This window comes from Trachurus trachurus, assembly GCF_905171665.1.
Source record: "Trachurus trachurus genome assembly, chromosome: 4".
In the NCBI taxonomy this organism is placed as follows: Eukaryota; Metazoa; Chordata; class Actinopteri; order Carangiformes; family Carangidae; genus Trachurus; species Trachurus trachurus.
The window spans coordinates 17,234,059-17,259,861 of NC_139898.1; the positions used below are offsets into that span (position 1 = coordinate 17,234,059).

A 25,803-nucleotide genomic window follows, 5' to 3' on the forward strand; every position below is an offset into this window, starting at 1 on the left:
AACAGAAGCAAGAAGTCTTTCCATCTTACTAATTTCCTGTTCTATCTTTGACCGCTTGTGGGAAAAAAGGGAAGAAAAAAAAACAATCTTGAATTGTTTGTCTGTCAGATGGATTTTGTGTTTGCTTTCATAGCTTCCTAACAATGCCGCGAGCGTGGAGGAAGGGATTTGGCTGACTAAATCCAGGTCAGACATAGTCAGATTACCCTCCTGATCTGTCCAGAAAATGCCAACATCCAACGTACAAAACGGACGGTCTCTCAACGCTCCACCATGACAGAGAGAGAGGGGAGAGAGAGGGAGGGGGAAAAAAGGAAAAAGGACAAGAAATATATTGTTTTAAAAAAGTAAACTGTATTATATTTGTCGTGTCTGGATATGATACAAACAGAAACAATCATATGTACATACTGTAAGTGAAAATAAAAACATCACAATTCACAAGAGTAAAAATGCAAAGTGAAAGGTATGCTTCATTGTAGAGCTTTAGTATAAGTGAGGCTGTTGCAGAGGTTCCTAATCTTTCAATCGTCATGGACTTTAATCGGAGAGAGATTTAAAGTAACCCTGAGTTGTGGAGGGATTGGAGAAAATGGCATCCAAAGACAATTAAAGTCAACTGTTTTGAAGGACTTAAAGAAAGGGATTTGCTTCAAAGCCTCCCAAAACTACGTGGTCAGAGTCAAATGGAAACAAGAATATATTCGGGAAAGTCGTTTAGGAATTAAAAAGGTGAGAAATAATAGTAAAAGGACCTGAAACTACAACAGCCACTACTTCTGTCTTCATGATCACCATCAGCGGGGTTATAATAATCAAGTGCATTCTGTTTTCTGAAGTGTTCCTCTTGGAGAAAAGACTGCATTTTAAGTAACATCAGTCTTCTTTTCTTTGGCGGCGGTGCTGTGGATGAAGTTAAAGTTTCAGCAATCCTATCTGGAAAAGCACAGCGCTTATTACACAGCTCAATTTCCAATTCTCTCACAGGTACGCACACAAACACACACACACACCCAGACACAGAATACAAAATGAGGCCGCAGCACAAAACAATCTCCCAGACAGACTCAGTGATACAAAAACACATAGACAAAAAGGAAAAGGCAGACTATTATGTGAGGCTGCAGAGGGATAGTAGTAACTATTCATACGGTCCTTTATAAGGAATGAGCAACACCATCTTTCAGTCCATTAAAGGACATGCGTCGCACAAACAGAGATGGTTATCTCCATCACATTACACGAAGCTGCTGTGTGGTGAAATGGAGTGGCTGCTCGACAGAGGCAGGCTCCATGCCATTATACCACCCCAGAGCGGGGAGCTATAATTGCAGTGGGAGAGTACAATCAGGTGCTGTGTTTGTCTCTGCTCTAATCTCTATATCCTGCCTGGCCCCTTTCATACACACCAAGCTGCCGTTTTTCGTCCAGCCTTTCATCTGACTGCTCGTGGGGAGTCTTTTTAGTTCATATCTGTCAGAATTCAAACCAGAGTTTTTTTTTTTGTGCTTTTAGGATAAACCTGAGGCGAATAAATCTGAAACATAGCTGACCCACGGCTCCAACATCTATTGTGACGAGAGGTTTTGTCAGTTCTAGTGCTTTATTCCCATCTGATAAAATGCCAGAGCAACCTTTGCACCTGGTGTCACATTGTGTCGCCTCCTTGCTGTGATTCTGACATTTACAGACACAAGCTACACGTTTTTTGTTTTTTTTCTGAGCAAATGAGAGTACAGTCAGCACACAGCCAATTAATAATGCACCGCACAATCAAATTCCTTCATGTTTATGGTCCCGTTATGACCCAAATACTTCATCTTAACTGTGTTAGCTGCAGACCAGACTCTTAAAGGGAAACAGGGTTTATAGGACCGTCTCAACAAAAGCCTGGCCTCTATACAAAGTGGAGTTCAGTGCATGATGGTGAGAGCTGTAAAATGCAGGCTAAGCAGGATTACTTGCCTGCCATGCTTCACGTGGTTTCACTGTTGCACGAAAGTACAGTACAGCGCTTGGTCAGGATTGAGTGCAATACTACTTTTAGAAAAAAAAAAAAAACATATAAGAAGAAGAAAAAAAACACTTCTTTATGTCCTCGGGTATTTGGAAAAGACGGAAATTCACTTCCTCTCCTGGTGCTCCCAGAAACATTTTAGTCCATTAAAAAGGCACCTAACAGAGAAATAACCGGGAGCCTGTGCCTGGATTCATGTCTCTCTGATTAAGTAAGAGAGCAATCATAACGCTCCTGGAATGTAACCAAAAATATATTTGTTTGTTTTTTTCCAAGGCACAGTTGTCAAGACTCCTACCCCTGCATATACTGATTAGAGTATGGAGTTTTACATTCATTTAAAAAAAAAAAAGAGCTTCAGCTGGGTTTTGTTTCCTGTGAGACAACAGAACAGGCTGGGGAAGAAACTTTGGACTAACTAGCCAAGAGAATTTCAGTGTTACAGTAATATATCTGAAAGGCACACGCAAACACAAACAACAAATAAAAAAAAACAAAAATGTTGATTGTCACCTTTAAGAATAAAACCTATAAGATGGTACATGAAGGGTGACTACAGGTGAAGGCGTCGGATGACGAGGCAAACGGAGGTCAGAGGTTGCCGTCGTCGAGCATCTTGTTGACGCCGTTGCAGATCCTCTGCAGGTGGGCGCGGTAAACCTCCGAGGGCCCGTAGAGCGTGGCCAGGAAGTCACAGTCAGCGAAATGATTAAAGACGTGGTTGACTCTCGAGTGGCTCTTGGCTGTCAGGTGGCGCTTGATGGCCTGGTGTAGTAGTTCACGGCACTCGTTCAAAATTGCGCTCATGACGCGGCGGTCAAAGGTGAACTCGATCTGATGGAAACTGACTGCCGTCATGGCCAGAGTGTGGACTTTCTTCCTGTGAGACACCAGAGAGAGAGAGAGAAGAGGCTGTCAGTTTCTAATTCTGGCTGGAGCAGCAGAAGTATGTAAAAATAGAAACTGCTGTCTTATGATTTTCTTTAGAAAAGTTTTACTACCCCCATATATCAGTTATGGTATTGTCCTTCGCAGCGATACATCTCCATGCTAATATAATCACCATTCTCCATACAGAGCGCTTATGTCAGCTTCACATGCCTCCAAGCTGAGTTTCACTATTTTAGAGGGAAATATATAAACTGATGTAAAAACCAATTTCCTTAATTTGCTTCCATCAGCAGGCAAAAACTGTTCTTGAGCTGCAGTCGCCTCCACTTGAAGCTCTAAAGCAGGATAAGTCCGTTTTTGTTTCTCAGGGGCTCTCATTCTGATATACTATTACACTATTCAATTATAATGATTAATTAAAACTATAATTACAATGAAAGTTTGATGAAAAACCACTCACATTTGTGTGTTAACTATAGAGGACTACACAAACCTTAACCTTTGCCCTCTGGCCAGCGTGAATGTCTTGAGCAAGTCAATGGAAATCCATACAATAGTTGCTGAGATATTTCAGTCTGGCCACCTGACCACCACTGCCTCCCCTAGAGACATACCAACACCACAGCTTGGTTTCAGTCATTGTTTTACAGGAGGAAACACAACTATTTCTTGACAAACACCAGCTGTGGCTGGTGCAGTCACTTCCTCTTCAATGACTTAGCAAGTTGTTAGGTGGATTCTGGAGCTGGCTGTTTCCCTCCGCTTCGACTCTTATGCTAAGCTAAGCTAAGCTAATTGCCTCCCAGCTCTAAGTGGTATAATCAGATTTTCCCAAATCCCATAAAAGGGACCCATTATGCTTTTCCTACTTTTCTGATTTTTAAATAAGTTTGAAAATTGGATACTTGCTTTAGAGGACGTGGAGCTGGAAGTGCTGTATCATGAGGTAGGTGCGTGTTGAGGTAACCCCTGGGGGCAGTTTCAGGCAGCTCTGAACCGCTGCAAACACTTAAGTTTGGAGAGTTTTTTCTCAAGTCTCATTTTGTAACGTCACAAGTTCAGAGGAAGTCCCTATATATAGTTTGGGGTTGAGGGGTGGGGGCTGAATCTCAGCGTTTCAGAGCGAAGCAGGAAAGAGCCAGAATGGAGGAGTACACAGACAGCTTGTATGCAAAGAGTATGGAGTTTTTTATTGATCAAAGCTTTCAATAGTGCCCCACTGGGGTCCAATATCATATTAAAAGTCCCTGAAATTAGCATAATAGGTCGTCTTTAATGACTGTTGCTGCCTACCTGAAGTTCTCCACCAGAATCAGCTCCTCTGTGTTGAACTGGTTGTTTCTATAGAGCACTCCCAGCTTCACCACCATCTTGATCAGGTTCTTGATGATCTTCTGGGACTCTTTACGGTTGCGCGTGTACTCCTTGGTGACGCGGTACAGCTCGTCCAGCACTTCGCTGCTGGTGTCGTCGATGAAGAGGTTGGCCACGCTCTTGGTGGCCATCTTGCTCATCAGCTTCTTCTGCGCCTGCAGGGCCAAGCTCTTGGTGCTGAAGGAGTCCATGGTCAAGTCTGGATCAAGATGAGATGGAGAGAAATAAAAAGAGGCAGTCAGCCTTGTTAAATACTTGTGAGTGGCAGCAGACATTTTTCATGCAGAAATATTTTGAAAACATCTTTGTCTGCTGGTGAACTAGAGATGAAAAGGAGCGGAACTTTTCCTCAAATATCCATTTAAACTTTCCCCTCCTCAAAGCAAAAAGGGCCAAACATATATTACACTAACAGCCTGCAATGTGTGAGGTTATTGCAAATAACATCTTCACTAATACCGTTTAAACTCCAGGGCCAAGAACTGTCCCCTTTATCAGATAATGAGCCGTGGCAGCTGTCAAATTAGTCCCAGAAACCCTCTGGCTCAGAGCCTACAAGGTAGTTAGCGAGGAAAGTGTCATTACGCGAGTAGGAGTAAAAGTCAGTTACGGCACGACCATGTGAAGCTGACGATGTCAACCCGGACATCTCGACTCCTGAATACATTCAGAGAACAAGGTGTGCCTAAAAAATAAAAAAATAAAAAAGTAAGCAGCAGACAGACGGCGGCAACTCATTCACGGCACGCGTGCGGCTTGATTTATGTATGGTTCTGTGTTTGTGTTCCTGTGTTGATGAGGTAAGGCGGGGGTGACTCAGTGAAACGCTGCGCCCATGATGGAGGCTCATAAATATTGGTGGGGTGGGGTGTGGGGTCAAGTCTACAAGCATACCACATCTCAATGCACGGTGCAGGTCACTATGGGCTTATACTTTCTGTTTTTGAAAAATGAAAATAAAAAAAAAATGAGAAAATGAATCTATTTTTCCCCCATACTCTGTCTCTCACCTTCACACGCCTCCAAGGATAACCTGAGAGTAGAGGAGAGTAAACACACAGCAAAAGCAATGAAATTTGCTAAAGATATTCAAGGTCTCTGCAGGACGAATTCTAACAAGCACCGTGATCCCCCTGACTTCTCCTATAGTGCCATCATCCGGTCAGAGTTTTCACTTATGGTGCCCATACTGGGGGAATGGATGCTGCGACTGATCGGTCGATTCTCATTAAAAATACATGATCAGCAGCAGATTGGAATAAATTCTTCTTGTCACGATCACCTGTGGTTGATACGGCGCTGTCTGTGGCTGAGGGAAGCGCCGTGGTCCGTGTAGGGCAGCAGCCTCGCCTCCTCCCACCTGGATTCACTGCGCCCAGACACACACGACGGGTCACCAAAACATGACATCATGTCGACCGTGTGTAATGTGCGCCTTCTGCAGTGCATGCCAAAAATGATTGAGCGATATTGGCTGATCTCTGGTTGATATCAAAGATGATTTGGTATCAACATCATCCTGGTATCCCTATAGCCCGTACAATGAGTCCTATATATCCCCAAATGTTGACAATACCTGTTCTTCACAAAAACAGCACACAGGAGAGAGAAGTCTGCATTATGATTTATCAGGTGCTGCTCTTCAAACTGTGTCATGAATTGAAAACTGTGAGTAGCAAAAGCTGGCACTGAATATATGCACCAATTTAGCAAACATTTAATATTTGAAAAGTTCAGCTTCATTTGTTCCAGAAAAAAATGGGTTTGAAGAAAAACATGTTTGTATTCCTCAAAGTGAGCCACTGGATAACATCATGTGTCTGTGAGAAAAATGGTACCCAGTTTTATTGGGATGATTCAGAGGAATCATGGAAACACATATGCAAATATGTAAAAAGGCGTTTTTCAACCCCGGGGAGAAAAATTAGCATAAAAATCAGGCTCAAAAAGTCGGATCTTATTTCCTTCATACATCTCTCTGTCACTGAAATGCTAAATGTGGCCTAATAGGCGACTGCCACAGTGAAAACAAAATAATCGTGTTTAAGCAAAGTGTCCCATTCAAATCACAATAGGGGATTAATCTTAATACAATATCCTTCCAACACTAAAGCGTCTCTCTGCAAATCTGTTTGACTGGCAAATTACCCATCTCTGTGCTGGAGAATAATAAAAGTGCAGCAGACAGAATGAGCAGTGACATACCCCTGCTGGGTGACGTGTGACTTTTACTGTTGTTGGTACTAGAAGGCAGCGCCACTATAGTGTCTGACTTTCATCCAGCTCTCGCTCTCTCTCTCTCGCTGCAATGCCATTCTAAGAATATCAATAAGACTCCTTGGAGAGGGTGTCAGCAGGATGCTTCCCAGGGAGGAGACACATGAGGAGAAAGAGAGCAAAGACCGAGGCAGGGAGAAATAAAAGGCACCGTGTGTGTGTTGTATGTGTGTGTATATATCAATCCTGAAACATTGGGGAAATGTAGGTGCTGAATGAGAGGTCATTTATATACCGGTACTGCCTCCTCGTGCTGGATCTAGTTTCGCCGCCTCTCTCTCTCTCTCGGTGCAGGTGCTGGATGTTAAATTGGGCCTCTCGCTGCGCTGATCAAGGATCACTGGCAGATCCCCATCCACTGTTTCGCCATGATTGTAACTCTAAACTTGCCGAGCCGCACTTGTTACAGAAAATCCTGCTCTGATGCAACGTATGTGAAATGGATAAAAAAAAAAAAAAAGGAGAAAGACACTAATGATCGGGCTGAAAAAATAAATAAATAAATACATAGAACTCTGCAGATATTTCTTTCTATATGAGGGGCAACTGAAAACAATGGGTAAGTCCTGCCATCACCCTGTAATCACAACAATCCTCTGGAGGAGAATCACTTACGGCAACAGGGCGAGTCTGCTTTTACCTCCCTTTCTTCCCTCTTCACGCCTCTGCTGATGGATGTACAGGAGTTTAGAAAAAGTGCAAATGGGTAATGGGTACATTAAGAAAAGCAACCTCTTTCTCAGATTGGGGTGGGGAGGGAGGGAGGGAGGGAGGGAGGGGGTTGATTTCACAGTGCTCATTAAAATCCACTCTCGCCTGGGACCACAGCCATCATAGCTGTCAACCCGCATGAACAACAAAAAGGAGAGAGAGAGGAGGAGATAAGAATGAGACGGGGAGGAGTGCTTGTCTGTCAAGCCCGTGAAAACAAACACTTTAAAACATGGTTGCACTTTGGATTGTTTGTCTGATATTTCACTCAATGCTCAAGTGTGACATAACAGCCCCCTGGTGCTCTTATCTCAAGGATGGAGGGAAATCCTCACTGTGCTCTTGCTTCCTCCCCCACTTCATCTCCCCAAGGCAAGAAAACTAAAGGCTTTGTGAAAAAAAAAAAAGGTCCTCCAGGGAAAAATGCTCTGCGTGATGAAACAGTTTTTGATCAAGGAATCATTTTTTTTGGTAACTTCGCAGCATGAGAGTGGTTAGTGCCGAATCTAAACAACCTGTGAAGTCTAGCGCCCGGGGACATTGTGGGCAAAACCCTGACACAATGTCTCCATAGTATATACACAGGCGATATTTTAACCAATTTAAAGTAGAATAAGACATGACAGCAGCAAATACTACTGAGAGCGGATGCAAAATATACAAGCCACAGTCATCGCAGCACGTAGAAATCGCACAAGAACAAACATCTGCGCACATATATGCATACACATCATCACTGATGGGCCTGCTTTGCCGAGCAGCTGAAAACCAAAATGAAAAACAAAGACAGACCGAGGCATAATAACTCAGCGTAATTACAGCAGTTAGACGAGCTACAAACTCATCGGCTCACTTAAAAAGCCAGCATGCATTCACACGTATGAGAATGCCAAAGCTCAGCAAACATGACTCATGGAAATTAAACCAGACCCTGCACAGTGCTGGATGGATGTCTTGTGACAGTGGGAGAGTCCCTGGGTAATGTACCCTGGGACTCTCTCAGCCTCCTGCAGGTGCAGACAGCACTGTCAAGCATCACAGCATGGCTGAGGTAAAAAAAAGAAAAGAAAAAAGAAAAGAGTAACCCACTCGTCCTCTCTAGTCCTTTGAGGATTAATGAAGCAGGGTCAGATGAAGCTGGATGGGTCCTTTATTATCCAAGTTTCATTTGCTTTGCCTCTTTGGACTTCAGGGCAGGTAAAGCTGATGTCAGGATTGGGGACTCTTCAGCCCAAAGCTTTTCACAATCCATTTGGGGAAACGGGAAAGAGTGGGATGACAACTCCTACTGGCTGTCATTTTCATTTAATATTACTATGATGTGGTCACTGACAAGACCTTTGAGACTGATGCAGTGAGTAAGGTCTGCAAAAATCTTCAGGGTTTTATATCTTAAAACCCACAAGCTAGATTTGGAGTGTAACATATCTAAATGCCACCAAATCCCACTGTTTAAATTCTGTTTATTTATGAACCAACATCGAGGTGATTGTACAATAATGAAAAGTATCACAGATTATTAATGATTTATACATTAAGGCTGTAATAAATAGTTTTTTTAAATGAAGAAATTAACACTTAAGTCATGTGGCTTCCAACTTGTGGATCAGGACCCAAAGGGGTCGCAAGATGAGAACGAGTTTAGTATTTCTGACTTATTGCCATATTTCCTATCTTTGTGAAATGACAGATATATTTTTATCTGTCCAGCCATCACCCCCCTGGTAGACGTAAAGAATGAAAATACTAAATTCGTCGATCACACATAAGGATACAGTCACCGACCGGCCAGATTGGTTTAGCACAAAGACTTGAAACAAAGGGAAAACAGCCACCCTGGCCCATCCAAAGTAAATGACATTCAACTACTACCGTTCCCCTGACTTCCAGCAAACAATCTGACAGGGAAAATCAATCTTTGGTTGGCCTGCTCTCTACTAATGCCTCTACTAGTTTCATTTAAAGTGGTAATACTAAAAAAAACTGAGATTCACTAGTTAATCCTATAAAACATCAGAAGATGTAGAGGACAACTTCTTATTGATTTGTTTTGTCCACACAACACTGTAGGAAACAAAGTGATGCAAATCACAATTGAACCAAATGAGACTGAATGAAAATTCATGACAAGCTGGAAACAGTGAATGTTTTACATTTTTAAATCATCAATATGAAACTAACAATTAATCAAATTTAATCAACTAATCAATAGTTTTAAGATTGTACCATTTGATATGTTCTGTGACATCACTGTTGCTGTGGTTTTTCTCATCTGTATTGGCTCATCGATTCAGAAAACCAAGAGAAACAACATAAACCTTCCACACTATACTTGACAAACATATATCTCCTTTCTTCCTGCTCATATTTAGGGTAAATCCAACATGATGAGAGCGTGGCATTGGTTTTCCATGAGGGGCGTTGAGCAGAGTCCAGTACTCACTTGTCAGTCAAAGGTGTGACAGGTGAGAACGGGCCAGAAATTGGATACACCTGTAGCTTCCGCCCACTCTAAACTATGCCATCATGCCTCGTGAGGAACAGGAGGCCACAGCACCCAAAATATCATCACTCCAGTACCTGCTGCCAACTCAAACAGCTTGGTGGATACTGATAACAGCCAGCACAAAGGGAAAATCAGCAAAGAATGCGTTTCTACAGTGCTTGGACACCACAAGTTGCTAAAAAAGCTTTGGCAAAGATGGCAGAACTTTCCATGACACTTCATATTACAAGTGATTGGTTGATGGCAGCAGAAAATGTCACGACTTTTGTGCTCTACAGGGATCACTAGTTACACGGATCAGGACATTGTGACCGTGAAAGAGACGACTCCATCAGCAGACACAATCTTTACTGCTACAGAGACTGAGAAAAGCTCTGTATTCTGCTATCTAATCAAAAAAACATGTTAAGGCCTGATTAATATCATTTCTTTTTTGAATCAAGTCCCTAACAGTCTCAAAAGCGTAATCCTCGCTGATCCAGAGATCTGAGACACAACCCGTGTAACTGAGACGTCCCCAGTTTGAGTCCAGTCGATGACCTTTACTATACAGTATGTCCGTCCCCCTCTTTCCCTCCCCACCAACTCCCTCCTGCAGTTTCCTGCTGCTGCCGACTGTCCAACAGATGAAAAACACTATAAATAGAATATTTTAGAAGCTTAAGACAGTTCAAAAAGTACACAGGTTTTCAAAAGCCTTCGTGCTCTTGAATTGCCCCTCGGGGATAAATAAAGTTTTTTTAAATTCAGTGATCTGCTTGTTTAGTCCAGAACCCAAATTCATTTTGTCCAGTGTCAAAGAAGACAAAGAAAACCAGAAAATATTAAAATATACAAAACAAAACATTAGAAACAGTTTTTTTTGTGTGTTTTTTCCTAAAAACTAACAACTAACAACTAATGAAAAAAAAAAACTACAATCAAATTTCCTACCAATTGATTTTCTGCCCCTACTAATAATTTCAGCAATAAAACTATTAAACGCATGTTTTAAACAGTCCCTGTACAGAAACATTGACACTGAAACTCAAAATGTTACGTTTTGTTGATTCGTATATTTTCCCAATTATTCTTTTAGCCCTGAACATACGTATAAAAAAAAATACATCACCATTTCGCAGCGCCCAGGGTCATGTCATCCTATTTCTGTTTATGGAAACAATGGTCTAAAAATAAAAAGATATTGATTTTAACACTTTCTAACACAATATACAGTAATGAGAAATAACATACCGAGATAAATCAACACCTCTGTGACACAGTGCTAGCAAAAAGTAAACATGACAAATGTTTATTGTAAGGCTGCCGAACTGGATTGGATGATGATGTGCTGTACACACTTATTGCACACATATTGTATTTGCTTTGCTGCCTTTTGGTAGAACTCCCACAAGTAAAATGTAAATAGGAAACAGCCAACGCGTGAAGGCGGGGAGTCTACGGTACCACTCTTCTACCTTTTCCAGTGCCAATTACAATAAAAGTCTCACAACATCGCACTGTTGCCAAAACAAAATGACAACAAAATTGTGAGTTTGTTTAGAGGCAGGGGCGGAGAAAAAGCGGATGTCATTATAATGAATTCCTATCAGGGAATCTTGAATGAGAAAACTTCTCCCTCCACAGATCCTCCTGTGCTGTATGATATAATCCGCCACTGATTTGAGAAACAATAGACAGTCCTGGTTGTTATATAAGGTACATCCGTGCTTTGTGTTCAGAGAGGACAAGTAACCACTCAAATGGGCTGTACTACTGGAGCCACTCCACTGTTAGGGAATCAACAGCAGGATTTCAGGACAACAGAACGCTGCAATTTCATCTTTCATCAAGTTTTATAGTGTTTGTTTCACTCTTCTCTTGAGATGTTGCATAACAGAGGAGGTGCTGACTGCTAATAACAGAGGCAGTGCTGGTGCTGGGAATATTGTGCGTGTTCACAATTGTATATGGCAGGAAATCTATGTAATGGTCTATTCGTACATACACTCACTTGTCCAACATGAGAGCCGTAATTGAACGCAGATCAGATGCAGTGCACATACGGCTACATACTACATACAGACTTTCAGATGCGGTCTGTTTTTTTTTTTTTTTTTTTAGTATGATGGTTTATGTGCCGTTTCGTTCTCATCTTCCCACACAGTCATCATCTGTGAAGATGTGCGCAGATGTGCTGAGAAAGGAGGCAATCAGTGCCTTTCGCTCAGACACTGTGCCCCTTCCTACCCCCTTTTTTTTTTTTTTTTTAAACAGTTTTCTCAGATCTGCCAGAGCCCGCAGAACAATTAATAATTAACACATCGGCATATAATGGATCGGGGATAAATAATTCAGCCTGCCGATTTGGACTAAAATAGACCTGAGGCTAAGAGGACTCTGCTTCAGTGCAACAGGTTGGGGCAGAGATGTGAGGCGAGGATAAAGGCCGGACTATCAGTACATTAAGAGGCCGTGGCTGCAAGCCGATGACTTTAATTTAGGAACATCAGTCAGACTTACGCATGCATAATAAGGCTGGGAATACAGTAACTGCTGCTCTGCCTAGGGGCCAACACAACACTCACTGACAACATTTGTTCAAGCATTAAAATTCATAAATGCGTTGTTTTATGGTTACAACTGAGCTGATTTTAAAGAGTACATCTGTGAATGAAGAAAGCATAATATAGAGAGAGTGTAAAAAAAAGGCCATTCCAGTCTCATGTGATTTCACTTTGACTGCCATGTTCGAGTTTTAATTACATATTATTTACAATATAATTAGCATCTAAAACAGCACTGCAAACAAGGCAAGACATAATAAAGGTGCTAACCGGTGCTTGAGCTATGACTGATGTCTGGGCCAATGACATTTTAATTAAGGCCACCATAAGAGCAGGGCATATTATGACTATTTTTTTTTTTTTTTCAGTTCAAGCCTCGAGAGCATAATTTGTTAACTTAGTATGTTAATGGAGTGGCAAATACCAGAGCAGACCAAGAACAGCAGGGATGGAGATGGAGAGTGAAAACATGGGGGGGCAATATGAGAGGACATGACTGTGACTAATACATGACTCAACTGGGATCTCAAATGAGTTTAGTCTATTGGCAGATAGCACTGTCCCTCACTCTCTGTTTTAAACAATGCCATCATATTTGCAGCAGGTCATGCTGCTCTGCTCTTTCAGACAAGGCCACATGCTCCAGAGTGTTTCGGGTTTCCAGGGAAACTGCAGGACACCTGCGTGCTCGGCTGAACTTTGCAGCCTAGTAAAAAGCAGGTCAAACACCTCTCTTGTCTTGTCAATGAGTTACCATGGATTCTCCTCAGCAGGAACTACTGTCTCTACCACTATTGCTGCAATTTCAAGCTCTGCCCTTAATGAAACTGCATGGGGAATGTCTGGCAACGTGACTGCATTGTCCTATTCTAAAAGACTCACAGAGGAGGGGATCTGCACAGATACAGTTACACTGAAAAATACATAGGCCCAGAAGCCTGGACTTAATCCTGCTGGGCAGATATTGTATATTATTATTTATTGTCTCTCAGAGTCATATTCTGCTGCTGAAACTATTATGAAGCCATTGTGAAGCACAAAGCTATGATTAATGAAGAAAAGCAAATACTCATTAAAGTCAGTCATGAGTGAAATCTAAAACAAATGGACTTCTATTGTACTGTATTGCACTTTCACTATTATTCCACGCTGCCCAAAGCAATGGATGCCAATTTTTTTGATTGAAGGGCTGTAAATCACAATTATTATTTTCAATCACCATATTGATTAAACTATTCATCTTTGATACAACAAAAGGTCAGATAATAGTGAAGGTGTCCATCACAAGCTAAAGATAGCTCCCTTCACATTGTTTAAATCCCTAGTCAGTCACATGCAAAAAGTTTAGAGCAACTTATAATGTCAGAAATTGCAAGTGCAAGAAATGCCCATTTAAATTTCCAAGGGAAATAGCAACTAATTGAATCAGCTGTCCCAAACTACAAGGGTATAGTACAGAGAAAAAGCAGAAAACACTCACAACTGAGAAGCTGCAACTATGATTTATTTCATAATTATCAAATTAGTTGCTGGTTAATTTAAGTTACCTCCAAGTCCCAGATCTACATTTTGACGGCTGCAACGGTAGCTATTCTAGTGGTCCCACATCTATTCTGGGATATTATGTTTTGCCTTGAGTCAGCTCGCTGCTCCTCAGCTGACGCTACCAACAACAAAAGACACAAAGGAAGCCCTGGCAACTAAAACAGGGTAGGTTGGAAAACGCCAAATTATTTTACCACTGATACAGCTAATGCAAGGAGAGAGGCAACTCCAAGTGCTAATGCAAGGCCATAATTTATTTGACATGTCTGTTGAGGCTATGCATGATAATATGTGCTACTACCTGCCATAGCCCAGGCTTGCACAGTGAAGCCATTCATCCACACTCAAGCCTTGTTCTGGAGAGGAGCTTTACAATGTAAACACAGCAATGTGTTATAAAACATATCACTGTTTGCAAAACATATGTCGTCACCCTTTTCAGTCTTGGTTTGCAGTGGATTACACTGGGACAACAGAGGCTTACTGTGTGTTAAAACAAGCAAGGATAAAACCATCGTCTTTATCTATATTTATTTTCTTGCTTTTCTTGCTTTAACACTTCCTGCATAGTAGAGGCATTGTGCATTCATAATAAATGCAAAACAAATTGTCTGTGTTGACCACTTATTATGCAGTCTGGTTGGCCAACAAATCATTTTTAGTTCTGATCCAATTTCTGTAAAAAAGAAAAAAGAAAAAGAAAAAAGTAGGCTACAAGATGTATTACATCGAAAACAAAATAAAAAACACAGGAACACATTTTTAAGTGTTGTTTCTCGAGACATCCTCCACTTAATGAGGAACTCAATCCACACTGAAATTACATTGGAGCAAATGGGTGTGCCACCTGACTAGATATCAAATGTTCCCTATGTTCTGTGTTTTTCCACTACTTAATGCCAAACCATATGATTTGCAAAACACAAAACAATTTGTTCAGTTTGACCTTCTACTCACTTTATATGGCAACTGCTGAACAGCAATCAGTTTCTAATTCAAACTTAACTGTCAGCCAATAAACCCTAATACCGCCAATGTCAATATCTCATTAAAATAATAATCACACACAACCCACTGTAATGGGCCCGTCCACCATACAAGGTGAAATAAACATGTTTGTTGCCAGCTGCTGCTGCTGCTAGCTTCTTCTTCATCATCATCATCATCATCATGCATCAGTGCTGCATCTGAATCACTTCCTAGCTGATCAATTCTAGAATTATGCTACTTCCGCTGACTTTGTTAAAAAAAAGAAAAAAAAGAAATAGAAACACAACCAAGCTTACAAATAAAACTAAATGTTATTAACTTAATTTAGTGGGGGGGGGGTGCTTTAAATTTGATTTATTTTTCTACTTATCTTAAGAGTGATTTGACCACAGGCCTCCGATAAGGAGAAGAATAAGAAAAAAAGAAGTGACCGTTGCTATGGCCGTCACTGCGCCTCGGTGTTTGATTTAAAACCGGTCGACCGTTAAGTCAAAGCGACGTTAGGTGGACTCACCTTCCTCTCTCAGCTCAGGGACTCACACAGGAGTGGGCAGCCGACAAGATGACAAGTTAATCTGAACCAAAACCTTCTCAAGTCTTCATCCTGGCAGCGCAGGAGGAAAAGGGGCTTCACAGCATGTTTTGTTGTTTGTTAGCTTGTTTTGTTGGAGCTTCTCGATGTAAAGAACAAGAACCGTCCTCCTCTTGTGCCTCCCTTTTTTTGTTCTTCTGTAACCGTGTATCAGGCACAGATGTGTGAATTATTGAAAGAGTGTTTCCTTGTCTCGGCTGCTGCTGCTGCTTTGAGATCGGTTACAAGAGTTTGTTGTAACCCGATTCCTCCCTCTTGTAAAAAAAAAAAAAAAAGTTTCAAACTTGAGGGGGACCTGGAAATCAACAGATTGATGGGGGCTTGGGCCAATGAAGGAGCAACAAGGGGGAGGGCACCGCTCCAATCAAGCCAAAAAGAAAGGAGCGCTTTACAGCCAGCACATTCCCTGCCCCCATTTAGGGTTTCCAGTAATTATCCTGGTCCACTCCACGGTACCAAGGCTGAAAATTTCCCAGAGGAAACGGTGTTAAGGGAACAATGAGCAGGAACTCTGGGGAGCAATTTTTCTGTCATGAGTCAAATGATATATTGGCTCGTTAAATTACATATCATTGTGATATAGGCTAATAGTGACAATATAATTTTTATATTTCATCATCTGCATGACATTTTCTAACATTTAACTCGCACCCAGGGTTGTCATAACTTTGGTGTGTGTGTGTGTGTGTGTGTGTGTGTGTGTGTGTGTGTGTGTGTGTGTGTGTGAGAGAGAGAGAGAGAGAGAGAGAGAGAGAGAGAGAGAGAGAGAGAGAGAGAGAGAGAGAGATTTTGTCGGCGGATGTTTTCAGGACAGGGGAAGTTTTTCCTCATTGAGGACACCGGAATTCCCGAGGTCAAAATAGTCTTCATGCAATGCATTGTTATTTCAACCATGAGGTAATGTTATTGTATGGATATTTTGCACGGCATTCAGCAATATAGATACAGATTATATACTCCATTGTGCATCCAACTAATTGGTTGGACGTCTCTACCATAATAAAAGTCAACCTACTGTTAAACACCTGTAGTGATGGTGGAATGGATCTGGTGCGTCCTCTAGTGGTAACATACGATGAGTCCTGATGTCCCACTAAATGCACAAAGGGGATAGAGCCAGCCTGTATCAAACACACAAAAACAAATAGCAAGTATAGTTTATATTGTACAGTTTATAGCATAGTAGTGTCAGATACAAAAAGAACATAGAAAACGTTTTTTTTTTTTTTTTTTTTTAATAATCTAATATTTGTTTTTATTCTTCCTTCCTTCAACACCGGCGATTTGTTTTAGTGGAATGCTTTTTTAAATGATTGGTAGCTAATATTGATGGTAGTAGCTAATATTATAGTATTGACCAATCTACCAAATGTTTCCTTCATAGACTGTAAAAGGTTTCCTTGCTTCATCTACATCTGTGTTTTTTTTTTTTGTTGAACTCCACCTCCCACAATCCTTAGGGTGAAGCAGGAAGATGACGTATTTTTGCTACGTGTCAGGAAGTTGTTTGCAGTCAACATGGCGGCGCAGCAGGGAGATGTTGATGAACTCTTCGACGTGAAAAATGCTTATTATATCGGTAGTTATCAACAATGTATTAACGAAGCTCAGAAGGTGAAGGTAGGTAAACGTGTGTCAGCAGCTGGATGTTGTCGAAATGTTTTATTTTGTGTATTATCTGCCCACCCGGTTCACGGTAGCTAACGCTGCTCTCGCGAACAACAATGCCAAAATATTATTTAATATTTGGGTGACATTTCAATGAAAATCTTTGTTGCACCTTGTGTTTTGTCACTGAAGCCGTCGTCACCAGAGAAGGAGACTGAAAGGGACATGTTTTTGTACAGAGCATACATTGCCCAGGTAAGCGCGAGTGCTAACATTACATTGAGCCCAGTTTCTTGTCATTAGCTGAGTGCATGTCTCCCATCTCAAATTAAAAAAACATAACCCCCATATGCTGTGTGCTTTTCTATGGCAGCGGAAGTATGCTGTTGTCTTGGATGACATCAAGGCCAATTCTCCACCTGAGCTCCAAGCTGTCAAGATGTTTGCAGAATACCTGTCGAGTGAAAGCAAAAGGCAAGAGTTTGCACTTTACATGTAGTTCACCAAAAAGCTGAACAGCATGCCTCACACAGACATTTTGTTAGTATGATGTACAGACTGTAAAACTCATTGTGCTAGTACTCAAACATCCATAGCTACAGCAATGAATATTGATTAGACTGCGCACCAGCCACCAGCTAATACATATTATGACCTACATCTGACAATTAATACAACTACAGATCATAGAATATACTGAAACTCTTAAATGCTCAATGTATCACCCAGTTTCAGCTTTTACAAGTTAAAACATTTGCTTTGTTATTGTATTAGAATTTATCACCTTTTCCTGAAGTTTTCTTCTTTTGTGCAGGGATGCTATTGTTGCTGATCTAGACAAGAAGATGGCTAAGAGTGTGGATGCTGCCAACACCACCTTCCTTCTCATGGCTGCCTCCATCTACTACCATGAGATGAACTGTGATGCTGCTCTTAGGACTCTGCACCAAGGAGAAAGCCTGGAGTGGTGATAATTGAATTTAAAAAATAGATAAAAAAAAAAAAATACAATCTACTTTGATTGGAATTGCAACAAAGATGACAGATAGTCATGTTTCATCCATGCTCCCATCATCAAATGTCATCAACAACCTAATGTGTGCACGCATCTAAGAACAGCTAAAACTGCTCCATCATTGATAATGGACGTGACTAAACAGGTTGGCCTTGGCCAAAAACCATTGCATGAAGGGTGTCCCCAGCCAAAAACACTCGGTAGCAGCATCTACCACACCTGCCCCACAGAGCTCTCTGATAAGACGCATGGTTTTTATGAGGTGGTAAGATGACTTAATCATTTGTTTATTTTTCAGCATGGCCATGACCATTCAGGTGTTGCTGAGTTTGGATCGTGTTGACCTGGCAAGGTATGGCTATGCTCATAAACAGTGGATGACTTTCATCACATTGTTTAGCCGGCTTCTTTTATGTAAAGACTCAAAATGAAACTGAACTGGTTCTTCAATCTCTTTGAAAACCTACAATATGTAATGTTAAATTTAAACCTGCATTATAAAAAGAGACTTTTCACACAAAGTCACAGACTTCATATTTGATATTATGACATTGATATCTTCTTTTTCTTATTAACAGGAAAGAGTTGAAGAAGATGCAAGAGCAGGATGAGGATGCTACTCTAACCCAGCTTGCCACAGCCTGGGTTAACATTTCTGTGGTGAGGACACAGGCATCCATTCATTTGTAGAACACAGCTAAAAGAGAAATTATGAATAACTTCTGTATCATGAATTATTTGTAACATTCCTAGTGCCCGCCCCCCCACCCCCATACATAATGAAGTGAACTGCATAATGGAAATTGAATTCCTGTTAGTGTGACTGACACAAGTGGCAATCAGGTTTGAAGTAGCTGGCAGACAGTGCAGTATATTACAATTCTTGCTGCAGTGTATAGCTATGGAAAATCATAGCAGTGTAAGAAGGACTAGCTTTGAAACTGCTAATATAGCAAACTAAGTGGGTAACCCTGCCCTTACACCTCATAAAGACAAATTAAAACAAATTGAACACCTGGGTTACGCACTTGTCAGCATGGCCTCTGACTAGCACACGGATTATGTTTCTTCTTGCCCACGTTTGATTGAATTCTGCTTGTTGTTGCAGGGAGGAGAGAAGCTGCAGGATGCCTACTACATTTTCCAGGAGATGTCAGACAAGTACTCATCTACTCTGCTGCTTCTCAACGGGCAGGCGGCCTGTTACATGGCTCAGAATAAGTGGGAGGAGGCCGAGGGAGTGCTACAGGAGGCACTTGATAAGGTGAGATGACAGTTGAGTCTTTTGTTTTTGTCTCCTCCTCTCTTTGATATTAGCTGACACTGAACACACGGTGGTGTGCATGGACAGTTGTTTATTAAAGTTAAATCTCTTAATGGCTTGTTTCAGAGGCAGATAATAGTTTCATATCCTTCATGAATGAATGGCTGCTAAACAGGGGGGGGTTGTGCCCGAGGCGATAGGGTTGAATCTCATTACAAGCGGCATTGAATGATTTATTGTAAGGAAATATTAAAGAGGAGGGATTATGGAAAACAAATGTCTAGTGTTGCTCAATATGATGGATATATCATCTCAGGCAGGCAAAAGCATCTTGCAAAGTCTAAATCTTAATAGTCTGTGCACTCGACTGAGGCTCTCATTTGTACAGTTTGTCATGGTTCCTGTGTCAGTAGTAAAGAGGTTAGTGGTGTTTGAGTCGTTGTGGCAAATGATAAGTGGCCTAATTTGTAAAGTACTGGTCCATGTCACAGTTTAGATAACCAAAGCACATCCATATCACTGAGTTATCCCCTGCTTCGGTACATTTTGTCCTGGCTTGTCCAAGCCCCTCTTCTGTTCAGAATGGCGCAGTTCTGTGTTACGTTCACTGTCCTCCACATTTGTTTGTGTTAATCCTGTGCAAATTTCCTGCCCGCATACCATCCATGTGGAAGCCTTAGGCATCATCTAGATAAGAATGTTTATTCTATCATTTAAATTTATTGTACAGAGTACAAGTGTGGGAGATTCTGCTGTTATACCAAACAAACATGTCCGCCTGAAGAATATGATTTGTAGAGTAGGCAGGTCTGTAGCAATGCAAAGCCCTACTATAAATAATGCTATGTTGTTGTTTAATTGTTTTATTGAAAAATTGCCACATCTACAAAAGAAAATGTAGGAAATTGTGTGTTTTATGTATTATCATTCTAAAAACGGGTGAATATGTTGGATCCCTGCTTGGACATAGACCCTGGGTTAATGATGCCATCAGTGAGGGGCATACTACAGAATGAGCTGGTTAAATTTTCACAAAGTATTGGTTTTCCATTGATTTTTATCTCTCATTGAACACACAGAACATAACTGAACTTTAATGTTAGAGCACAATAATAATGCCAGAGCTATCTAAAACAGTTAGATTATTATATTATGATAAATGGAGTGACTAACAGGACTTACAGTGTTTGACACATACACGCAGAAATGTACTACATGTAATTTTCTTCCCCTTCCACTTTCATGGCAGATGTTAATGTTAGACTGGATCACTGCACTAGAGCTACTTGCACCACACTGTTTGTTCTCACGACAGAAGAAATTAATCATTTCTGCTAAGCACAATGTACTGCTCTCTCTCACTGTCCAGTATCCAGTTTTAGCGGTTTAGTGGTTTTAGCTTTCTGACTTCCTCACCATCTCTCTCTCTCTGTCTTCCCCCTTTTAGGACAGCAGCCACCCTGAGACGTTGATCAACCTCATAGTGCTGACGCAGCACCTGGGCAAAGCTCCCGAGGTGAGACTTTGGACCCAAGGCTGTTAAGGACAGCACTGCTTAACAGCCATCAGTTTTCTTATGGACAGACTCTCCCTTGTTTAAAGAAGTCTTGAAAAATCTTTGTCCAATAACACTCTGCCTCTGAGCGAATATTCACATCTAAGAAACTTCATATGATATTGATTCAAACCAGGCAAATATGGTCAAGCAATTTCTTGACTGTGTTTGTTTTCTATCATTGAAAGTGTCATCTGTGCATATTTGCTGGTTTAGTGCTGTGTGTAAGTTTTATACCATTGGAACTCAGAGTTCACGAGATAAAGACTCAATTATCTTTCTACGTTTTGATGGACGTGATAGTAATGCAGTATAATGCTGACCATTGACTCAAAGCCATCATTGAAATGTTACCAGCTGTGATAACCACTGATTAGCGCACCTCACCCAAGGTTAACTGGAACCAAGTAGACGTTTTTTCTTTTCCTAACAAATCTAATCCTCCAGTATGTCAGGAAAGAGTCAGCTTTGAAATGAGTTATTTTAATGTTGTAAAAATCTAAGTTTGTCAGTCCTTGTGTTAAATGGCTTCCCAAAGATGGAAGATATTATTAATTTTCCTAGTCAGACGATTTTGTTCCGTCTCCACTCACTGTCATCATTATGGAAATTTAGTCCTGAAATCTCAAAAGAACTCAGCACAATTCAACCACAACTGCACAAGATCAGCAGTATCCGAAGTACATCATGGTCTGAGCCAGAGTTTGAGACAGGAGGATTTAGTTGTGGTTTGATCTGCCAACAGACACAAATAACCCTTGGAGTTTGAGTGAAACATCACCTTTTTTTTTTTTTTTTTTTACTAATGAGCCTCCACCACTTCAAACTAGTGAATAGAGTACAGGTAACAACAACACAACTGCAGAAATTGGTTGTGAGAAACAAACAAAACAAAAATGAGCAAAACCGCATAAATATGTGCCTCAGTTCCTGATAAACAGGTTTTGTTGTTTACAAGCTTTTATTACCCTCGGGAGGGTTTTTTCCTGTCATTTGTTGTCACTTAATAACATTAGTGTGATGGGTTTACTTCTTTCTTCAGGTGACCAATCGATACCTCTCCCAGCTGAAAGATGCACACAGAGCTCACCCATTCCTCAAGGACTATTTAGCTAAGGTAACTTGCTTTTTGCCCAGTGTGCTTGGTTACACTAGAATTGTAATTGTTTTAGATGTTTTAAATTGTCTGATTTTAACCATCCGTTTTGACTGGTCTACAATGCTAAAGCCATGTTTACTTATGAGTGTTAAAAAAAACAAACCCAACACAAATTCATAGCATGTAAGAGGAGAAATCAGGTTCACCTTTGACCTGTGTCCAGTGCTATTTCAGTTCACAAGGATCACGCACAGCTGTTGACAAATCTTCATAACCTTTACTCTGCTTGTAATTTCAATACCTGGCTTGATTGTTTTGATGGTCGGCCAGCAGGTGACCTTGGAGTAAAGCCAATTAGAACATTCAACTTCATCTGACCTTTGTTACATATTGTGTCAAACTTACACGTCTGCCGGGCGTCAAGTGGCGCAGTGGGTTGAGCCGGCGCCCCATATGTAGAGGCTACAGTCCTCACTGCAGTCGGTTCGAATCGCGCATCGGGCGGCCCTTTGCTGCATGTCATTCCCCCTCTCTCTGCCTCCCCATTTCCTGTCTCTCACAACTGTACTATCCATTAAAGGCATAATAAGCCCAAAAATATACTTTAAAGAAAAATGTACGCGTCTGTGCAGATAAACATAAACATGCTGCAGCAGGGTTACAGTGTTACCAAACAAACCACAGCTGTTCCTATAGTCAGATGTTTTGCCTGGTGTTCAACTGTTTCCTCTGTTCTTTGTGTTTTTCCAGGAGAATGAGTTTGACAGACTATCCATGCAGTATGCTCCCACTGCTACAGCCTAAGACACCTGCTATCACTCAGATGAGTCAACAGTGGATGAAACCCTTCTCCAACTCTGTCACATAACCATTCTTGTTTTGATATTTTTACTAGGAAAAATGTGCTTAAATAAAACTATTTAAACCAGACTACAGGTCACAGTTCCTGTGGGGATAGATCAAACATGTCTGATTTGGATTAAATTCTTTATACACTTTAATTTCTCTTATGGAAATCAACACATCTGTTTAATGTAAGCATTCCTTTAAAATGATAATAAATGTTTAATACGTGTCTTTGAAGTGTGGGTTTGTAAACAAACAGACAGGCTGCACATGCAGACATCATGAACTTAAGCCAAGGCTAGATTTCCAACTGGGCAAAACAGGCAGCTGCTCAGGGACGCCATATCCACAAGGTAGCAACTTCAACTTTGCTGTGTTTTTTATTTATATACCTCTGAAATAGAATATAGATTTTGTTGTAAATACAATGTTGATGGGTCATTAACGAATCGCACATATCGCCATTATATTTCAAGTGATCATATGTCTTGTTTCCTGTCACAGACCAACAGGCAAATATTCACATTTGAGAAGCTGGGCAAAGTGAACAATACTACAGGCCCCCAGAAATCTCTGGTTTACTCCTTACAACTCCTGTGGGTGAACACAGTAACAATTAGTAGGAAATTTGCACTGGTTGAAACACACTATCTCGCAGCATTTCCTATCTAGTTTTAACATAGTAATTGTCTGAGTTTATATCATAGTTCACGATCAAGTGATTTATCAGTGTTTTTATTTATTATCAGAGAATGGAGAAACATGCCATCAGGGTTTGTTTTTGTTGTCTGACCTAAAGTCAAAAAAATGTATCAAGAAATTACCGAGTTCTCAACAAGTCATGTTTTGTTGACTAGCCTTGTTGATTAATTGCAGCCGAGTAGTGGCTATTTTCTTGGTGTCTGGAGAAATACTACAACTACACTGTACGGTGGGGGGCATCTCTCAAGGGGAGTAAATTCAACCATAATTTAATCATCCAACGATGAAATTAAGAATAGGTGTTGCCTCCTGTCTTGTCCTCTGACATATTAGTGCGACGTTGTGCGTCGACGCCTTGTGTTGTTGGGCCTTTCTTTCCCCTGCGCTGTCTCTTTAAGTCATCCTCCTAATCCTCAGCGGGTCAGCAGGGGGTTCAAAAAGAAGAAGATAGCGGTCCTAATTACGTCACGCCCCCTCGGCTTTTTTTTTCTCCTTTTCTCATAAACACGCGCTGTCCCCGTTTCCACGCAGCAGTTGATTTCTATTGAAAGCGGTTACAGAGGGAGCGCGTCTTGTCGAGAGAGAGAGAGAAAAAAAACGCAGCCTGAAACACGTTGACAAGCCGGGAGCAGCGCAGCGGCGGACGAGGAGGAGAAGCGGCGGAGAGAGAGAGAGAGAGAGAGCGCGCCTTCTTCTCCTTCAACAGGATAATAATCCCTCCCGTGTATTTTCTGCCTTCTCCTTCCTGCTGGAATAACTCGTCTGGTCTAGGATCTGCCGCGCTAACCCATGAGGCGGCACAGAGACGTTATATAATAAGGCGAATAACGGACAAGAGATGAAAACCGTACGTTACGGCGGAGCGGCACAATAACCGCATGTGCTGCCGCTGCTACTGGCTTGGGCTCGGGCTTTGGCGCTGAAAGAAGAAGCAGAGGAAGAAGAAGAAAAAAAAAAGCGTCAGACCTCCACTTGAATTTGTTGACGTGAATGCGTGTGCTCCATCACGTTTCGGGTTAATTAATTCAAGTGGCGAGCTAGCTTGGGGGAGCTGCTGCTGCTGCCGCTGCCAATGCTGGTACAGTCACTATTGTGTGCGTTTGATTTAACTTAGCTTAGGCGGCTAACCAGCACCAGGACGCCGCCTGCCTGCCTACCGCCGCTGATGATCCCGTGTGCGTAGCGGAATGATGGTCAGAAGAAACCTCAGACAACAGACAGGCGCTAATGGCTCAGATTAACGCCGAAAGCCCTATTTACTAATTGGTTTGTATGATTATCAAATCCAGCCACAAAGGCGGTGTTGTCTGGTTTGGACCTGGTGGGCCCTCCTTAGCTATCATTCATAAAAAAAAAAAAAGACTATCCTTTTAACGCCAAGAATGGGCCCCATGTCGTAAAATAGGAAAACAAAGAATTAGGCTACTGAAGAAGCGTAAGCTGGTTAGATAAGCTTATTTTGTCGTTTTTAGGTGAGCTAGCAAGCCGGTTGACAGATTAGTGACACATAGCCCTGGACAGTGCTGCTGCTTCCTGGACTCGCTCTGGTCTGGTCCCTCCGTTGGAGTAATTTTTTCCTCCCGGTTTCCACGTTTTTCTTGCCTCTGCGCCGCCGCCGCCGCACCACCACCACCACCACGATGAGCGGTCACAGCGGAGACGCCGGCTCCGGCTCCGGCTCGCAGGAAGTGGAGCCCATGCCGGGGTATCTGGACCTCGTCACCAGAGCCTCCACGGTCATGCTGGGCGCATGGAGGGACTGTAGCTCCTGCGGTCTGGAGCTCTCCAAACGGACTCTCCTGGATAACGCGTACATTACCTGGACCGAAATCGCCCTGTTCTTTTTTTGCGCCTTTTTGTGGACGCAGGTCAGGCGGGGACTGACAGAAAGTCTGTTTAAGGTGAGTGAGGCAGACACAGACACACGAACACGTACAGGTATACAGGTCCCCCTCCCCAAGGCATCACAGGTGTATCTTATTTGCATCCCTAATCAATGGGTTTAGTGGCTAATTGTCTCCAATTAGAGCCCCTGTAGACTGCAGGCTGTGGCCTCAGTGCCTCCCATCTCATCTCTCAGGGACTTGTTACTGACAGCACATGCTCTGTGCACTGTGCACTGTGCAGTTGAAAATGTGAGGCAGTGAGTGTAATAGCACGAGAGGGAGACTGTAACAGATGTGAAAAAATAATGGCTCCAGTTGTAGATTGGAGATATAGGAAAAGTCAGGAGGAGCCCGGTGTCAGCCAGGCAGCTTAACCACA

The 25,803-nt window shown here is 41.8% G+C and overlaps 3 protein-coding genes across 4 annotated transcripts in view; 2 read left to right on the plus strand and 1 right to left on the minus strand.

Moving 5' to 3' along the window:
* Nucleotides 1-347: 347 nt before the first annotated feature.
* tnfaip8l1 (tumor necrosis factor, alpha-induced protein 8-like 1) lies at nucleotides 348-15,672 on the minus strand. Of its 2 annotated transcripts, none has more exons than XM_083969500.1 (3): nucleotides 15,445-15,672; nucleotides 4,202-4,481; nucleotides 348-2,897 (listed from the first exon to the last, which is right to left on the minus strand). In XM_083969500.1, the coding sequence occupies exons 2-3, from the start codon at nucleotides 4,471-4,473 to the stop codon at nucleotides 2,609-2,611; spliced, it is 561 nt and encodes a 186-aa protein (XP_083825626.1). In that variant the 5' UTR covers nucleotides 4,474-4,481; nucleotides 15,445-15,672; the 3' UTR covers nucleotides 348-2,608. The 2 variants fall into 2 exon arrangements, with proteins under 2 accessions (XP_083825626.1, XP_083825625.1); XM_083969499.1 differs by having other exon boundaries at nucleotides 15,372-15,672.
* A 1,279-nt stretch (nucleotides 15,673-16,951) lies between these two features.
* On the plus strand, nucleotides 16,952-23,064 carry cope (COPI coat complex subunit epsilon). The gene is made up of 10 exons (XM_083969679.1): nucleotides 16,952-17,069; nucleotides 17,250-17,312; nucleotides 17,431-17,531; nucleotides 17,872-18,024; nucleotides 18,371-18,424; nucleotides 18,651-18,732; nucleotides 19,181-19,336; nucleotides 20,784-20,852; nucleotides 21,934-22,008; nucleotides 22,741-23,064. The coding sequence occupies exons 1-10, from the start codon at nucleotides 16,968-16,970 to the stop codon at nucleotides 22,792-22,794; spliced, it is 909 nt and encodes a 302-aa protein (XP_083825805.1). The 5' UTR covers nucleotides 16,952-16,967; the 3' UTR covers nucleotides 22,795-23,064.
* Nucleotides 23,065-24,110: 1,046 nt separating this feature from the next.
* Nucleotides 24,111-25,803, plus strand: part of cers1 (ceramide synthase 1) — a 28,749-nt gene continuing 27,056 nt past the window's right edge. The window contains exon 1 of the mRNA XM_083970181.1: nucleotides 24,111-25,439. Within this exon, the coding sequence (XP_083826307.1) occupies nucleotides 25,179-25,439 (261 nt within the window). The 5' untranslated portion in view covers nucleotides 24,111-25,178. The remainder of the gene's footprint in view (nucleotides 25,440-25,803) is intronic.

What these genes read in the sequence shown, in the direction of transcription:
- cope (XM_083969679.1), top strand. Translation starts at nt 16,968, where the DNA reads ATGGCGGCGCAGCAGGGAGATGTTGATGAACTCTTCGACGTGAAAAAT. An exon ending in CTGTCGAGTGAAAGCAAAAG is followed by an intron (nt 17,532 to 17,871) that starts GCAAGAGTTTGC and finishes TCTTTTGTGCAG; the next exon opens with GGATGCTATTGTTGCTGATC. An exon ending in GATCGTGTTGACCTGGCAAG is followed by an intron (nt 18,425 to 18,650) that starts GTATGGCTATGC and finishes TCTTATTAACAG; the next exon opens with GAAAGAGTTGAAGAAGATGC.
- tnfaip8l1 (XM_083969500.1), bottom strand. Translation starts at nt 4,473, where the DNA reads ATGGACTCCTTCAGCACCAAGAGCTTGGCCCTGCAGGCGCAGAAGAAG. An exon ending in ATTCTGGTGGAGAACTTCAG is followed by an intron (nt 2,898 to 4,201) that starts GTAGGCAGCAAC and finishes GGTGTCTCACAG; the next exon opens with GAAGAAAGTCCACACTCTGG.